At 37.8% G+C, this 18,948-nt stretch overlaps 1 protein-coding gene across 1 annotated transcript in view; it reads left to right on the plus strand.

Annotated features, from left to right (window-relative positions):
* The window catches only part of Tacr3 (tachykinin receptor 3), a 99,177-nt gene that overhangs the window by 28,942 nt on the left and 51,287 nt on the right, over positions 1 to 18,948 (plus strand). Inside the window, exons 2-3 of the mRNA XM_032896623.1 lie at positions 2,894 to 3,082; positions 6,012 to 6,162. Of these exons, the coding sequence (XP_032752514.1) occupies positions 2,894 to 3,082; positions 6,012 to 6,162 (340 nt within the window). The remainder of the gene's footprint in view (positions 1 to 2,893; positions 3,083 to 6,011; positions 6,163 to 18,948) is intronic.

The following is an 18,948-nucleotide window of genomic DNA, read 5'->3' on the forward strand; positions in this document are numbered from 1 at the left end:
CACATTAATTTGTGAGAACTTAAATTGATTCTACATAATTCAGGTGAAATAATAGTCTAACTATTAACAATTAATTTATCTAAAGTCAGGTTAACTAGACAAAAAGAGTCAATGAAAACTTTGGACTTGTTTTGACCTATCTGTGTTATAGGACCCGGAAAGTACTCTAAGTTTATAAAAACCAATTGTGCAAATATCCAAATGGCATTTATAAACCTCAGAACCAACAAAGAAGCCAGATGGTGACGTAATTGAGTAATACACACTTGGGTAGTACAGCAAACTTTATTGGTGAGCGTGCTTGGCTCTGGAAGCATTCATGCAGCCATAACTAATCTACTGAGATACTTTAAAATTGAGATGCAGTAGCAGTGAGAGCAAAAACGTGCCTGCCTACAGTTCCTGTGATAGAAAGTCGTCAGTGTTTAACATTATACATGAATGCTTTTGGATTAGAAGGTAAAAAATACTACTTTGATGGTCTATGAAGTTCCAGCTTATATCCATTTACCTACTCTTCTACAGGACTTACATGAATATTAAAGCCATAATTTCTTTCCATTTGGACTTTGACAACTACAAGAACATCCCGATAAAAGAATTCCTCTTCCTTCTGTTACCTCTATAGAAAATTGACAAGGATTTTCCATTGTTGTGCACTATGAGTAATTTTAATCAACCTAAACCTCCATTTACTTTTCTATAAAATATGTGCCATGGTAATATCTATTGATGAGGGTATTTTAGGTGTTGAGCATATGCGCAGTGAATTGCCTGGCTGTCGTTAGTAATCAGTGATGGCTGGGAGTGTTATCTTCATCACCAAGAACATGAGGGGTGAATTTTAAGTAGCCTTCCATTCCAACGTTGCATTACATGTTCTTGCGTGATTCACTTTGTTTTCCTAACCTACTGTACCATATTTTTCTATTTTAAAGCTGCCTTTTATTTTTCCATTTTAAAGCTACAATAATATATAATTGATACATATATTTTTATATGTATATATGTGTATATGTATATATATACATATATATATATATAACAATCTTACGAGTTTGAGAAAATGCATTTAACTATGATAACCCACATAGTCAAGTTACTAATTACATCCAACACCTCCAGAAATTCCTTGTGCATTTTATATGTATAGAGGGGATGTCTTAATTTCCTGAAACATTTAACTTGAGAAGTTCCTAATGCCATTTGGAATCATAGATTCTGTGTTGTACAGCCAATCTTTAGGGCATTATTTCTTGCATCAATGAAACTTCATGCCCAGTAAGCATTAGTTACCCATTTCCTTTTCTCCCCACTATTCTATGCTTGGTTCTATGAATTTAACTATTTTAGATGCTTCCTATCCATGCAATCTTGCAGCAAAGTATAACAATCACAGATAAGTAGAATGTTTGCATCTAAAACTTATATATTTATTATCTATCACATAGATAATTTTTCTTTAGGTAAATTATGACTAATGCTAATCTCCTTACTCTTAATGTTGCACTGGTTAGTATATGTTTGCAGGGGGCATCTTGGTGTGTGTCTAGGGGTGTATGCATGTATAAGCAATATTGTAATATTAACAACATTCTTCCTAAACCTGAAGTATAATCTCTGAACACAAATAAATAAAAAACATATTTGTAAAGCACAAAATAGACCACAGTAAAAATAAAACAACATGTATGTTTATTGGTAGAAACATGAATTAAATTGATTTTATAAATAATATTTTTCTCTAATCACTAGCTTAAAAATCTGTCAATTAGCCATATTTTATCCAATTTAAAGCTGAAATCATTTTTCTAAGGTACATGCTTGCCATATGGGCTGTAGGAATAATGTGACTTTTCTTTTGAAAATCCAGAGTGGGCTGCAGTAGCCATGTGTAAGTGTGCACTTCAGACTGCAAGTGCGCATTCCCAGACTGTGGGGCTGTGATAAATACCACAAATTCCCCCGGCTGCAATAAAACTCAGCTTGTTGGCTAGAGTGAAAGCCAAACCTCCATCCGGCTTGAAGTTCTCATCCCAGCTGAATGATGAATATTCCTTTTTTTGCAGGTTTAAGTAAGGGTGTGGCCACAGCGCTCATGTGGGGTTCTCTATTCTTGACAATAATCTACAATATCCATGTTGTATTACTTTAATTTTGTATTCAAAAATTAAGCCAACAGAGACAGAGGAGAAATGACAGTTGGTGTCTGGGAATGTACCTCGGTGGTAAAACACTTTCATGGCTAATGCAACAAGGCCCAAGCTTGACTCTCCACACTGCCAAGAGAAAAAGAAAGACAGGAAGAAAGAAAGAAAGAAAGAAAGAAAGAAAGAAAGAAAGAAAGAAAGAAAGAAAGAAAGAAAGAAAGAGAGAGAGAGAGAAAGAAAGAAAGAAAGGAGAGAGAGAGAAAGAAAGAAAGAAGGAAGGAAGGAAGGAAGGAAGGAAGGAAGGAAGGAAGGAAGGAAGGAGAGAGAACGCAGCTGAAGTATCAAGTCTGCATTTTCAGGCACTCAGTAGATACGTTTTCAGTTCCATCCAGCAGAAATTTATGAATTCAGATAGTGCACTAGGCACAGCACCAAGTAATCAATACTTCCACTTACATTGTTTCCATTGATCCTCACTGCACCCCTAAGGCGTGGATGTTCTTACTTCTATTTTAGAAATAATGAGGCTGAGTTTCAAACAGTTAAGCAGGTCTCAGAATAGGGTTTGACCCCAAATCTGCTGACTCCTGAGGCAGTGCCATCATTATCTGTCTTGCTCGTTGCAGATGTAAAATCCTTATCAACTTAAGCAGTGAGAAATGTCTATGAAAGCACTTTGAAGCTCCGGTTTTAAATTCCAAAAATGAAGGAAATGACAAAATGCTCTCGTCTGTTTCACATAGGTATATGGCCATTATTGATCCGTTGAAACCCAGACTTTCTGCCACAGCCACTAAGATTGTCATTGGAAGTATTTGGATTTTGGCCTTTCTACTTGCCTTCCCTCAATGCCTTTATTCCAAAATAAAAGTCATGCCGGGCCGTACTCTTTGCTACGTGCAGTGGCCAGAAGGTCCCAAGCAACATTTCACGTAAGTAAATTCTCCTTGACAATTTTTAGCTTGATCTATCAAGCTCTTAGAGAAATGAAGATTGGGAGAAAAACTATGCATAAAAGACAAAGCCATTCCCCTGGTGGGGGGGTAGGGGAGGATGGTCATATATTATATGGAAGAAGAAATGTGAAATACACTCCGATATCATGTGTTGGTTTGTATAGCTACAAAGGTTTTTAATTGGAGGTGTGATGACCTCTGTTGGAGAAGAACCTGCATTTCCTAAAAGGAGCGGTAAATGCTGGAGGCTGTGTGCCAGGACAGCAGGGTGCTATTGACAGAGCAGTGAGAAAGTGGGCACTGAAGCCCAAGTGTTGATTGCTCTTTTAGGAAACCTGGCAGGAGTGGAAGGAGGTCCTGGCAGGGGTTTTAATTTTGTTTTGCTTTCATTTGTATGGATTTGTTCATTTCAGCATGAAGAAACCTGGACACTAAATTAAAATGGAACTAGGTGGGCCATTTGAAAAAAGAAATGGAAAAATTTCATTTTAGATCTAAGAAAAGTAAAAGAGAAAAACCAACATAATTGTTTAATTGATTTTCTTCTGTTCCTGTATATTTCAGTAAAATTGTTTCTTTTCCTATTTTTAATGACATTTAAAAATAATAAATATTGACAATAACTACAAATCTTTTGAGACAGGGTCTCTTTATGTAGCCCTGGTTGACTTTCAACTTCAAGACATATTCGTGCCTATGCCTCCCAAGGGCTGAGGTCAAAGGTTTGTGAAACCCTGCCTGGCCAGCAATCACGTTTTAAACAGTTATTTTATCTAACTCTGCATCCCCAAGAGTCCAGAATTTTTTTTTAAGGGAATAAAAGGTAGTTTATTCTGGAGCCATTTTTGAGTTACTATAACACATGAACACAGATTTAGGTTAGTGTGAACTCTTTTATAGGCTCAGGTTGCAGAATATTTGATCACACGGTGAACCCTGAGATTGTGTTGTTTGCTGTAAAAGCCGGTTTCTGTTTGCAGTGTGGCTCAGCCTTAGCATACACCTTTAATCCATCTGGCTGAAATCCAGACACACCTTCAGAGCACACCTTTAATCCCAAACCATGAAGGGAAGGTTAATTTGTAGAAGGAACCAGCCATTTTTGAAAGTGATATCTAATTGAGAGGCAGAGATAGTGACGAATCAGATAATGATTTGACTAAATAGGATATGCCCAACTCTCATGAGAGCACAAAGAAAAAGAGAGGCTATGGCGGGGGGGGGGGGGGATTGAAAAAGCAGTTTTACTGGAACAGTTATGGAGAGACAGGTGGCAGATGGAGAATAATCTCAATGCAAATGAAAACAAAACAAACCAAGAATGAGAAGGAGCCGGAGGATTAGAACAGATTATCAAAGTTACTATGAGACCAAACAGAGAAATTTAATCAAAGGCTGAGAGAGGAGTCAGTTTGAGTCAGTCAGCTTAGAGAAGAGTTTGAGTCAGAACGGGTGAATTGAACCAGCCGACCAGAGTTCAGAAAGAACAGGAAAGGGTGAGCTTATTCAGAAGTAAATCTCAAAGTCTGAAAACAAGCTAGGCCATTGTATGGAGGTCAGAGGCTTCCAGGACTAAGCCTAGGTTAGCAGACAGAGACAATAAACCTTGAAGACGACAATCACATTAGGTGAATAACAGTTACTTTAATAAGCCCAAGATGCCATCGGATGACAGTTTTAGCTTTCAGGCTAGTGGAAGCTAGTGGTCTGCTAAGCTAATAGATTCCAGCTCATTTTTACCTCTCTGTAAAATGATGTTAGTTCAGACCAGAAGAGGGCCAGGAATAGCTTCTCCAGAGGACTAGAACTCAAGATAAAGAAAGTAGCCCCTGGGCCTGCAATAGTCCCATCTCTTCTCAGTTTTTGAGTTGGTCGTTCATTCAGCCATGCCTTCTTTTAAGTCTTCTTTCTGGGTTCTCTCACCTAAACAGGAAGCACTTTGTAAAGGGAAGGCAAGGTTATTAAACTGTGTTTTGCCTACCTGATATTGTGGGTAATCTTAGCTGTGAAGTGGTATCATTCTGGATCACTTCATCATTAATTTTAAACCAGTACTTAGCTACCAGGAAGAAGGTAGGGAAAGAGATTTAGGATTTGTCTTAGAAGATAAACCTCAGGTATAAAGTCATTAATTAATTTAAAGCCTTCAAAAGGCAGTAGAAACCACATAAAGTATGTAAAATTGCATGTGGGCCAGAATATTCTGCGTTATGCTCCCATTTCTCCCTAAGGGCAAACTTACCATTTTGGTGGGAAAGGATGGAATCAATTTGGCAATTTATAGAACTGTGTGTTTACCATGCCTGATGACAACGTGCTTGTATGTAATCCACCAAGCATCAAGGCAAGAAAATATTCCATGACCATACATGCTAACGTTTTTACCTGATTTTTTTTTAAATCAAAAGAATTGTACATCACGGCCCAGAGTGTCTAGTTCCTCTTCTCATGTGGAAGAAACCATTTATTTTGTGAATTTCTAATGTCACAGGAATAAAATAGTCTGTGGTGGCATATAATGCAGGTCATGGCAGGCTTATTCTATCCCATACCCTGATCTTTCAGGACTCCGTCCAATTGTTTAGCGCAACAATTACTAAACAAGGAACCAAGCATCAGGGATATTCGGCCTCGGTTCTAACTGAAGGGAATATGTACAAATTAAGAGAAGAAAGACCTTATTTATAAATTTTTATTCATAAAATTCAGTTTGGGACTGTGCAATTAAAATATTTGACACAGGACTCTAGGTTACAATGCTTACGAGATAATGTGTGAAATGAAGACAGAGAGATAAGGCGGAAATGAAGGTTGGCCTTTATGAGTTAAAGTTCAACAAACTCAAAGTCCTGTACGTTTCACTCAAATGATTTATCAGCACGTGTGTGTGTGCGTCTCTCTGCAGGTACCACATCATTGTTATCATCCTGGTGTACTGTTTCCCACTGCTCATCATGGGTGTCACCTACACCATCGTTGGAATTACTCTCTGGGGAGGAGAGATCCCAGGAGACACCTGTGACAAGTACCATGAGCAGCTGAAGGCTAAACGAAAGGTACTGTCCCATGTGACTGACCCATGTAACGCACCATTTTGGTGCAGACTGGACCACTTCCAAGGAGGAAAGCACTGACTGATATTAGAAATGTGTTCTCATATCTCACATTCTAAACGCCTCCTTTGTTTGCCAGGACTTTTTCCTTTGTGTAATCTTTGTTCTTGGTGGCAAACCTCAGCCCCTGGAAAGGTCTGTGAATGTCTGGCTACAGTAGAACAGCTGCACCCTTAAGGATGAGCTGTTTCGTCAGCCCCTGTTGTAGCCCATTCTCAATTACTTCACCTGAAATTCTCTAAGTTTCTCTTAAATGGAATCTAGCTGATTTTATTTCTGCATGTGTGGCTGCATTTTACAGTACTGGATCAGAGCACCTCTGCTGTACTCTGAAATCTGCTCAAAGTTGCATTTATCCTGAGTGACATGGCTCTCTGAAGTTAGAAGGCTGGAATTTTCTCATCCACTTTGTCTACTCTCCCTCACTCTCCTCTTCTCCCTCTTCTTCTATCTCTCCTTCTCTCCCTTCTCCCCCTCTGTCTCTCCCCTTCTCCTCTTTCTCTCCTTCCCCCATCTGTCTCTCCCCTTCTCCTCTCTCTCCTCCTCTCATGTCCCTCTGCTTCTCCTCTCTTCCACCTTCCTCCCTTCCGTCCTTCCCCCTCTCTTCTCTCTCTTTCCTCCTTTCTCTCCTCCCCTATCTGTCCCTCCCCTTCTTCTTTGCCTTCTCTTCTCTTTCCCTCCCTTCTCTCTTGTTCCTCCCACTCAGCAGCAAGCATATACACATGTTTAAGGGATGTAGTGTTCTACAATTCACTGAATGAAATGAAAAAAGAAAATTTCTGATCATTCACCTTAAATCCCTAAAATTTTGCTAATTACACAAACATGCCAGGCATTGTTATTTATTCCACCGAGGACTGCTTGATTTATTTATTGGACTACCTTCCAATGAGAGTTCTTTTAAAATTTTGTTGTAATCTTAAAGTATCTTGCCTACTTCTATGTCATTAAAAATCAAGCCAATTTTTAAAATATTGTGTAGCAAATCTTTCTGTCTTGATGGCACATCCTCTGCCTGATGATAACAAATGATACTATAATAATACTTTAGTTATGATACATCACAACTTTTATATCTAAAAACAGGAGGTAAGCATGATTTATTTCTGACTAAATACAGATAATATATAAAATTTTATGATTTTCAAGACTTCATCATAAAAATGATCTGTACAAACAACCTTTAAAATGTGAGGGGGGAAAAAACCTAAACTTGGATATACTTCAACAATATGCTTATCTTCAAATTATTATTATTATTGTTATTATTATTATTATTATTATTATTATTATTATTAGGGGATACCACTATGTGTCACAGGTGGAAGGTTAGAGGATAAATTTCAAGAAATTTAAGTCTATTATTCAAGATTTTAATTATTTTTCATATACATGTAGTATTTCTTCAGGAAGAAATGAAAATTTTTTATTTGTTCTTTTATTTTTTAACATAAAGTCTCATTGAGAACTAAAGTAAGAGGAAGTTTGTCTCTTTTACCCTTCTCCATTGCTGGTGAATATACAGCATTCATAAGCCTTTAGTTCATTAACCTACACTTTCAGAGTAGAAATAGCAACCCACAAAGGAACATGACTTCTCTAGATTATTTCAGAGAAGAGGACACTTAAAAATTCTGAGAGCATTTCTCTTTCTCTCAGAGTTTGTACTGACAGAAAATGTAAAATGCCTTCATGGCTATGGGCATCTCATAGCCAGTCACCTCAACTTTGGATTTCCTAACAGTTTATAATGTGTTTCTAACAGTGTCTGAACAGTAATTCTCATTTTACCTTAATTTTAAAGAATGGATATCTCTTCCTTTCTTCTTGTTTTAAAAAATGCTACTGACTTTATTTTATCTGATACATAATAGTTGTACATACATATATATGTATATGCATATATATGTTTCATATATATATATAACTTAAATATCATTTAGCAGATGGATTTATCTATCTCATTCATGTGTGTGTGTGTGTGTGAGCACGTGTGTGTGTGTGTTCACACAGGTGTGTGCATGTGTATGAAATATCCTGGTATAGTGTGAAATAGCATGCAATGTCTTTATTCAGCATGATAGTCTCATATTTTTTGTCATCACATCTGTAATTCTTGTGTTGGATGTTCTCTTTAGTTACGGCCTGTTTCCCAGAGAATAAATACATTATGGTAATACTAATTTAGACTTGAGACAGGAAACTCCTGGATATAGTGGTGCAAATTAGCCATGACCATTCAGGACAACTCCACAAACAACTTTGATCTAGTCATTTAAAAATAAACGATTTGACAAAGGTTGACTGACAGCTTTAAAAACATGTGTACAAGAATAAACACATTAGCTGGGCAGTGGTGGTGCACTCCTTTAATCCCATCTCTTGGGAGGCAGAAGCAGGTGGATCTCTGTGAGTTCAAGACCAGCCAGGTCTATAGAGCAAGCTCTAGGACAGCTACACAAATAAGCCTTGTTTTAGAAAACAAAACAAAACAAAAAGAATAAACACATCTTAAATATACTTAAAGTTAGCTAGCCAATATTGGCCCCTCTATCTCAATACTCAGAAAACTAATGTTAGAAGACATTAAATTCAGTGCCAGCCTGGTCTACAGTGAGTAGAAAGACAGCAAGAGGTTGAAAGTAAGACTCAGCTATTCTTACCATCTCTTTCTCCCATAATCCTTAGGGTAATGCTATGCTAAATCCTTTGAAGAATAGCTAGTACATTGTGTGGATAGTCAGCTAAAAGAATAAGATATAGAAGATATTACTGTCTCTTATACTATAAATGTTATGTGTCAGTTTAAGAATCGGTCAAAACATAAGAGTCTACATATTTAGAAGATTAAGGCTGTGGAAATCAAAAGGTGAATTAGAACAGTAGGGCAGAGAGAATCATTGTTGCTTCAATTTTCCTATTTTCTTATTTTAGAATAAACAGAGGTTCTGATACAAAAAAATGATCACTTTGAGACTCACTTGCATTTTGTCATTTATTGCTATCCCTTTACCCTGGTATGATGAATTCAAGGAGTCACACTTTGTACTTTCAGAGAAGCATTTATAGTTAATAAATAAATGCTGTCCAAAAAGGGACAATGAATCCTGGCGGGGCCCTGTTTTCCAGGATTTTTATTTTCTTAATCTTCTGATTTATAGTAATGAAGAAGAAAGTTAGCTCTGTAGAAGAAAGTTTTAGATTCCCATGTACTTGTAGAACCATCCTCTGACCTAAATTGACTAAGTTTTATTGTCCATTTAATTTTTATATCAAAGGATACTTTAGATTTGTCTTCTTGTTTGATTGTTCTTTTCTTAGACAAAACCTTTTATATAGCATTTTTGAAGAGACTAAGATTCGGTTCTTTTGGGGGCAGTGTCTATGTAGTTCACAGCAATAGGTAAAGTTTTAACTAGGTTTTGTAATCTTTGGATACAGCTTGGCCAAGGTAGACTTATGTGTGTGAGTGGAGTCTTCATGTTAAATGTAACTCTGATTTTATTCCTGACATCTAGAAAACTGTACCTCTTGCCTATGAAATAAAAACAAATCCATTTTGAATAGATAGATATGAACTGAATCTTGAGATTTACTTTTTTTATTCTTTTTTTATAGTAAATTGAAAGAACTGTGGGAAAATTTAACAATTGCCCAGACCCATGTTTCCACAACCAAATTGTTTCTTTTACGTGTCATTGAATTCCCTCAGAGATAAAAAGCACACTGTAAACCGGGATCTCCTGCCTAAAGGAATTTTCTGGATCCCTGGAAAGACAGAGGTCATATTTTAAATTCAAATGGACACTTCCTTCTACTTCCAAATTTCTACTTCTGTTTTCTTTTTTAACTTAAAAAAATTAGTATATTAAGCAGCCGTACAGAAGTCAGAACCAGTAGTTGACCTTAAAGAAAAGACATAAAGTCTCACCTTATATTGAGAAAAAGAAAACCAGACATAGTAGGGTCCACATGGGTCCCTTTTCCCACCAAAATGGGCCAGCTGCTGCTTCACAGATTTGTGGCTCAGTTTTGAGAAACAATCTCTGTCTTTCCCTGGGTTGCACCAGGAGTGTAAATTACTGAGAAGGCATATCTGAAATTGGTACAAAAAGTTAATACCTTCCTTTTTCTTTCTTCTGTTTATTTTTTGTGTGTAAGTACACAGCTGCTCTCTTCAGACACAACAGAGGAGGGCATCAGATTCCATTACAGATGGCTGTGAGCCACCATGTGGTTGCTGGGAATTGAACTCAGGACCTCTAGAAGAACGGTCAGGGCACTTAACCACTGGGCCATCCACCTCCCCAGCCTACATTACCTTTCCTTAATTTGAGTGATTTTAAATCTGGGAATTATTTCAAGTTTTGGGAGGATGGGAAGCTTTTGCTTCAGTGTGAAGAAGCCACTGCATGATCAACCCAATGTCGGCTGTTAATTATAAAATATTCTGAATATCCATTGTGTTTGAATTTGCCCAATTTATGAGTTCTTCGAAATAATGTATTAGAAGCTCTGATGACACAGACAGTAGGAAAATCTTATTAATTGTCAAGCAAGGTCTGCAGAGGATTGAAGCAGATATCTGGATCAGATTCTGTTACCTTTAGCTGCTTGAGAACATTAGCGACTGGGTGTGATGTTGTAACTACTGTGTAATGTAAGGGAGCACTGAAGAAGTGGGGTACTCAGTAACATAAAAGCTAACTGTAAGACTTTTGAGTCAATTTTACATCAGAGGCTCAACAACCATTGAATTCCCTCTCTTGGTGTCCCTCAGCACTGTGCTCCCCCTCCATTTGTGTGTCCTTATTGATAGTCAATATAGAGTGTGTGTTTCTAAAATTCAGTAAGTATGGTATTACTTTAGCCTATATCTATGGCAATCCGTGGCTCGTCACAGAAAATCCAGATTATACTACAGGAACCCAATGGGGTGCCATCAATTGTATCTGCTTTAATGAGAGAGTAGGGATTAAATTGATGCCTTCCTTGTTCTAGTGTCCATCAGGCTTATGGGTGCACACTGATGTCGACACAGCCTTACTGGTAGCTAATGGGTCATTCTCTGGGAGCTGAGGGTAGTTACCCAAGATCATTTCTTCTTCCCTTTGGAGTTACAAGGAGGAGAATGAAAGGCAAGCCCCACACACATTCTCTTCCAGATGAGAAGACAGGTCTCTGACTCTACAACTCTAGAAGGAAATTTGGTTCTTTCTTTTCTTTCTTGTTAAAGTTAGAAGTGTTTAGAGATCTGAAGTAAGACTGTAGTCTCCAGCACTGTCTAATTACTATTCTTTATAATCAAATTTTACTGACTTAAGCCTTGTTTTTCATTTTATTTTAGGAAAAAATATTACTTTATGATAAAAAAATATAAAATTTATTTATGATAATTGCTTTGCTAAACATACATATCTTTAAATCTTTGTACATTTTCTATTTACTTGTCCTTTAGTAAATTTGATTCAATTTTAATTTATGTCTTGAGGCAACATTTAAGAAATTTTCAATTAAGACATAATCATTTTCCCAAGGAAAAAACATTAGCAGAACGTATTTTACCGTATTAATAGCTTTCTGTATGTGGAATCACATGTCTCAATGTGAATTTAAAGTTGTTATCAATACTTAATAGTGAAGTCCCAAGGGAGAGGCAATTTTCAATTGTCAGCTATGAGTCAACAATACAAGCCAACAGTATGTCATATTTATTAAGAGGGCCAAACATATGTTGTTTCATCCTTAAAACTTAAGAAGCTAAGGTAACTTATGGATGCTATTTTGGGGAAAATGGCTGGGCTGAGCTACCTTGTCCTCAGAGCAGGAATGCTGTTGCCTCTGAGCAGGACTGCTTTCTACTCAGAAAAAGGTAACCATTATAAGCTGTGGCTGCAGACTCTCTTGTGGCGTCTTGGCTCTGCTGGAGAAGTCCACACTTTAATGAGAGGCCCAGAGCATCTGGAGTCTGACCTCTACTGACCCATGATGCCTTATGCAGATAACAAAAAGGAAACATCTCACAGGGTGAAACTTATTTCTCAGTAAAATAATGAGATGTCTGCCTGACCATTTACATATGAATGCTACAAATGGGTCCCACCCAATAAAACTTATGGATAGTCTTTTAACTACTATGGAGGCCTTTCTATCTCTCAAATGGTGTGATCTACTGTCTGGAAACATGGAAAGCATTAACAGAATAACTTAAACATTTAATAGAGAGATACATCCCAACCAATAGAGCAGGTAAGCAAATGTTAACGGTTCTGAAGACAGCTTGGCTTCATTTGTCTGTCTGTTTTGAGACAGGGCCTCACTATGTAGCTCTGGTTGACCTTGAACTCACAAAGATCTGCCTACTTCTATTTCCTGGGAGTGGAGATTAAAAATGTGAGCTATGATACCTAGCAATCTTTATTCTTCCAACAAATGAGACTTTACTCATTTGTCAAATATTTTAAGTCATAGGAATTGGAAGGGTTTGGGCTAATTTAACAGTTTTAATTTATGTGTGTGATCAATTGCCTATAAGCAAATTTGGTATCATGCAAACATTGTATGAAAGCAAGCATACATGTAGAGATAAGACAAAGTATGCCTATCCAAATAAACACATACAAAATACATTTTAAAAAACACAGTATCTCATAATTTTGTTAGATTTGTCATTTGTATGCTTTTAGGCTGTTAATGTAATTTTCTCAGTAACTCTAATATATTCATTGTACCCACATTCTAATCTCAAATCTATTCTTTTCAAGTTGAATGATGAGATGAAAGGAATAAAATTGATCTCCTTTATGAAACTCTAAACATAAACATGATTTAAGGCATAGTAGAAAACAAAATGTCAAAAGATAATGGCTGATATGTGGACTATATATCTTGTATTTTAATTTTTAAAAGAAATCAAAAGAAAAGAGTAGATGTCTTTAGAAACCAAAATTTATTTTGTAATGCATTGTAAAGTGATCAACAAAAATGTAGTAAACACTCTGGAGAGTTATAGGTAGACTGCTCTGACATAACTTGTTTTCAATCAGATATACAAAACTACTTTTAATGTTTATCCAATTTTCATTACTTCTTTTATTGTTTGAAGTTATAATATAGTTACATTATTCCCCCTACCCTTTCCTCCCTCCAAACCCTCTCATATGCCCCTCCTTGCTCTGTTTCAAATTCACACCTACTGCCTTTATTGTTTTTACATATGTACACACACACACACACACACACACACACACACACACACACTTACATTCCTGCTCATTCTGTACAATGGTACTTGTATATGTCTTTTAGGGTAGACCATTTGGTATTGGATAACTTGGGCTTTTATCTAATGAACTTTTTAAAAATATACATGACTTTTATATATACTCATGATGCGCAAATTCAGTGATATGTAGAATTTTTAAAAACTTTCAGTTCATTGCTTAAATACTCAGAAACTTACAGGTATTGCTATGCATCTGTGTCTATAAAATTTAAAACTTGAATGGAATGAAAGTTCTCAGACTTGGTTGTTCTTACATACAGCATGAGAAGCTTTGATTAGATTCACCTCCCTTTCTCAACTCTTCCCAGATGTGGGCCCTTTCCCAAAGTCTTTGTCTTTTTCTTTTTAAAACCAAGCCCAATTTGTGCTGTAAACTCACTCTTGTATATGCAGCCTTCCCCTGGAGAACAGTCAACCTACCTGTGGCTACATCTTAAAAATGTAGCTATTCTCTCAGAGGCTTACGTTTGCCAGTAGCTCCTCGGGCAGGGATAGTATTTTCTCCTTGACCTCCTATTCCTGCTGGGATTGTTGTCTGGCATGAGCTTGCACAGGCCCTCTGCATGCTCTCGAAACCAATGTCTTTTCATATGTGCATGTGCCCTACTGTGTCCAGAAAACACTGTTTCCTTGTAGTCACTTCTGACTCTGGCTCTTATGATCTTCTCTCCCTTCTTCCCATCTTTGAGCTACAGAAAAGAGGATATATATATATATATATATGCCACATTTAGAGCTAAGCATAACTTCCTTATTCTCTGTACTTTGACCATGACAGTCTTTGTGTTAATTGCTGAATGCAGAGGTTTCTCTAATGAAGGTTGAGGGATGTGTTAGTCTATGGGTAAAATGATAAGTCACTAGGGCTTAGCTTAATGCTATGTCCATTTAGCAAAATAATATGAGTTTTCCCCTAGAACCTATGACCTGTTCTTGGAGTAGCCACAGGTTCTTGGACTGATAATATTGCCAGGATTAGATCAGGCCTTAAATCCGGTCAGAAAAGGACTGGTTACTCCCATGATTGTTTTGCCACTATTGTACCAGTGGGCATGCCTTGACAGGTCTGTCATCACTGTAGCTTACAGGGTTCACAGATGGGTCATGGTGGTGTTTGTTTTATTCCTCCAGTACAATACATAGCAAGTTCCAGCACAATCAAAGCTAGTGTGGTGGTTTGAATACATATGTCCCCCATAGACTCATGTGTGTGATGGCTTGGCCCAGAGACAGTGGCACTACTAGCAGGTATGGCCTTGTTGGAGGAAGTGTGTCACTGTAGGGGTGGGCTTTGAGGGCTCATATATTTGTTCAAGCTCTACCCAATGTAGGCACAGTCCTCTTCTGAGTCTGTGGATCAAGATATAGAACTCTTAGCTCCTCCAGCTCCATGTCTGCCTGCAAGATGCCATGCTTTCTGCCATGATGACAATAAACTAAACCTCTCAAACTGTAAGCCAACCCCAATTACATGTTTTTCTTTTATAAGAGGTGTAATGGTCATGATGTCTCTTCACAACAATAAAACTCTAACTAAGACAGAAGTTGGTATCAGGAACACGGGTTTGCTATGATAGACCTAACCACGTCTTTGCTTGGAGATATGTGGGTTTTAGGACTTTGGCTTGGAAACGCAGTTGAATTCTCTAAACATTGCTTAATGGGGCCATACGAGACTCTCTCCTGTGGGTCACTCTTATGAAGAGTGCTTTTATCAAATATAGCAAGCTGAGAAAGAAAAGTAAAACAAAATGAGTTGAGGGTTAAAGGGACACCAGGAATTGGAGTTAAATCCTGTGTTCAAGGAGATAAACAGATAAAAGATAGTAAATGTAATAAAGGCAATCAAAATGTAATCAGGACAAGATCTCACCCAACTAAGCTTCCATTTCGTGAAGGATATTCCCCAAGGGACATTGCCACCTATGTGTTTGTGGTTGTAAATGGAATAGTTAGGCATTATTTTACCTTTCTTATGTTTTATACATTTGAAGTTTTATGAGAGACAGTTTTATCACGTTAGGCATTATTTTTGACCTGGTTATTGTTTTCTTTAGACATAAGGAGATATGATTGTGTGTCGAGTTGACAAGGGATGGATTGTGATACCAATTCTTTGTTGTCAACTTGACTAATTCTGGAATGAACTACAATTCAGAAATGGAGTCCCTACCTGTGATCTAAGTCTTGAGGCAGGAAGACAACATGCCTTTGATTTGGATCTTGAAGCTAGAAGACACAGGCTTTTGATTAGGATCATAAGGTGAGATGACATCCACATTTGATCTAGATTGACACATGTCTTCACTCCACACCTTCAGGCATGGCGGCCATGCTTATAAATTTCTTGTGATAAGGAATTGAAGAAAAGCTTGGGTCCAGGATTGGTGGTACATGCCTTTAATCCCAGCATTCAGGAGACAGAAGCATGCATATCTGAGTTCAAGGTCAGCCTGATCTACAGAACAAGCTCCAGGAAAGCCAAGCTTAATCAGTGAAGGAAACCATTGACAACAAATAGCTGATGAATTTGTAATTGAATGAGGAGGTCATGTTCCAGCCCCAGCAAGCAACAGAACTCGGTGGTTTCAGCCATGTAATTCTGGCTTTAGAATCAAGGATGGAATCCCCCTCAGCAACTAAGGAATTGTTGAGGCTAGATGTGCAGCAGGATGATCCTTCATGCAGACCTAGAAAGGCCATTGCATGAAGCTGTGAAGGTGAAGCCTGGATTGTCTTGGAGACAGCAAGATGTCAAAACCTACTGAGGAAAGCTTCTAACAAGGAATGGAACCATCCCAGGAGAAAAAAGTGTGTTGCAGTCAACAAAGCTGAGAGGAGGTGGAGATCTGAAGAGCATTTTGAGAAGAGACATGTAGAGTAGAGTTTGGCATCTGCTCAGCTGGTTTTTGGCCTTGCTTTGTCCCAGTGTCCTCACTATATTACCTTCCCTATGCTTTGGAATGACAATGTATATCCTATGCCAAGATATACTGGAAGTATGTAATCTGCTTTTTTTTAATTTTGATTCTATAGGGGATTACAGTTAAGAGATGCCTATGAGTCTCAGAAGATACTTTGGACTTTTAAACAGGATTGAGACTGTTATAGACTATGGAGACCTTTGAGGTCGAACTAAATGTATTTTGTACTATGTTATAGCTGCAAGCCTATTGGGCCCAGGGAGTAAAATGTGGTAGTTTGAATAGGTATGGTTCCGTAGACTACTGTGTGAATGCTTGGCCCATATGGAATGGCACTATTAGGTGTGGCATTATTGGAGTAGGTCTGGCCTTGTTGGAGGCAATGTGTCACTGTGGAGACAGTGTCACTGTGGAAGTGGTGTATCACTGTGGAGGAAGTGTGTCACTGTAAGGGCAGACTTTCAGGTCTCACAAATATATTCTGAAGCTCCACCCAGTGTAGAACACAGTCTCCTTCTGATGACTGTGGATCAAGATGTAGAACTCTCAGCTCCTCCAGCTCCAGGTCTGCCTGCAAGCTGCCATGCTTCCTGCCATGCTGATAATGAAGTAAACCTCTCAAACTGTAAGCCAACCCCAATTACATGTTTTCTTTTATAAGAGGTGCCACGGTCATGGTGTCTCTTCAGAGCAATAAAACTCTAAGATAGCTAATCAGCAGGAACGAAACTGCCAAGTTAGTACCAGCTTCATTTCTCCATGTTGTATGGATCAAGATCAAAGCCCAGAATCGATAATGGTTTACATTTTGGGGAGCTGTTGGACAGTGAGGTTCATTGTCAATGCTACTGTTTACTCTCCAGATCTTTACAGAGAGACCATACAGTTGAAGACACTACACACTTGAGTCACCTAGTAAACTAAAAAGCTTAACTACTTCTAAAGTTTAATTTCTTGAGTTATTCAGTATACACAGTGACTTTCCTTAGAAGGATTTTAAACTTTCTTAAGCTCAGATTAATTATATAATAAAAGGTATGTGGCAGAACCAAAAATTCAACTGTCCAAAATGATTATAAGTTTGCTTTTTGTTTTCCCACCAATATTTGTAAATAAATTTGTCTTTGACAACAACCTAAATATTTAACAACTGTACAACTATATTCTAAATCCACAAATATATCTGAAACTCAGTCACTATCTTGATCTGTAATCACATCTGATTGTTTATATGTTAACATTATACTGATTAATAATACTTCACAACTTACATCTACTATCCAACAAGTCAACAATCTACCCCTTCATTCTGTTTTGTTCAGGACGGCCTTAGATTTCCTTGCTTTACTCATGCATAAAAAATAAAACTCATTTTTTCCAGTTAGAAGGATTTTTACTTATTTTTTTAATATTTTTTAATGAGCTAGACTGTGATGGTACAAGCCTTTAATCACAGCACTAAGGAGGCAGAAGCCAGCAGATCTCTGTGAGTTTGACGGCAGCCTGGTCTACAGAGTGAGTTCTAAGGCAGCCAAAGCTACACACACAGATACACACAGACCCAGACCCAGACCCAGACCCACACACACACACACAGAGAGAGAGAGAGAGAGAGAGAGAGAGAGAGAGAGAGAGGAAGAGAGGAAGAGAAGGAAGAAGAGAAGGAGGAAGAGAGACAGAGACAGAAACACAGAGAGATTGCCATATGACAGACAGTGCAGCAGGTTTGTGTGATAGGGAAGATGAATTTTCTATAGGAGAATCCAGTAAGATTGAAACTATTATGGACACGTGGGAGTAAATACCACTTTGCAATAAGATGATAATTGACAGTAACCTCTGTATGCAGGTTCATACACCTATTCTGTTCTCTGTTTAGAGATTTTCCAAGAACCTCCTACTACACTCTAAGTTGCATAACAGTGAAGACAAACACGTGAACTACTAAGAATCATGAACACCAGTCCACTAGTGACCCTCCACCAGTTGCCTAACCCTAGAGCCTAGCTTACAGGGGCACAGAAAACAATCATTTTGCTACACTATTTGTATTTTCTCACTATTTTTGCAGTGTGTGTGTGTGTGTGTGTGTGTAAAAGAAATATCTCCATCCAATACATAAATCTAGATAAAATTGTATTACAGAGGTTGCCAACTGGAAACTGTGTATACAGTGTCCCTAGGGAAAGATGGGCTAATCACTGACTGATTCTGCAGCAATTTGGGTCCTTCAGAGGTAAGGACCGCCTGCCTCATTTTTTGGCCTGGTAATTACATGGTTTGTGTGAGTAACAGTATGTTGTCTCCTAGCCTCTGGTCCACTGTCAGCGGGAATGTCGTCTGTGGCTGTTTATTCAGCACGGTGACAGACTGATTGGTATTCACTAATATCTCTATATTTTCCTTATCCTCTGTTTTTGAAAGATTGGGAGGTTTTTTGTTGTTGTTGTTTTTTGTTGTTTTTGTTTTTGTTTTTGTTTTTGTTTGAAAACCACTGACTGAGTTTGAGGAAAGCTATGA

The sequence above is a fragment of the Rattus rattus genome, chromosome 3 (assembly GCF_011064425.1).
Source record: "Rattus rattus isolate New Zealand chromosome 3, Rrattus_CSIRO_v1, whole genome shotgun sequence".
Taxonomy (NCBI): Eukaryota; Metazoa; Chordata; class Mammalia; order Rodentia; family Muridae; genus Rattus; species Rattus rattus.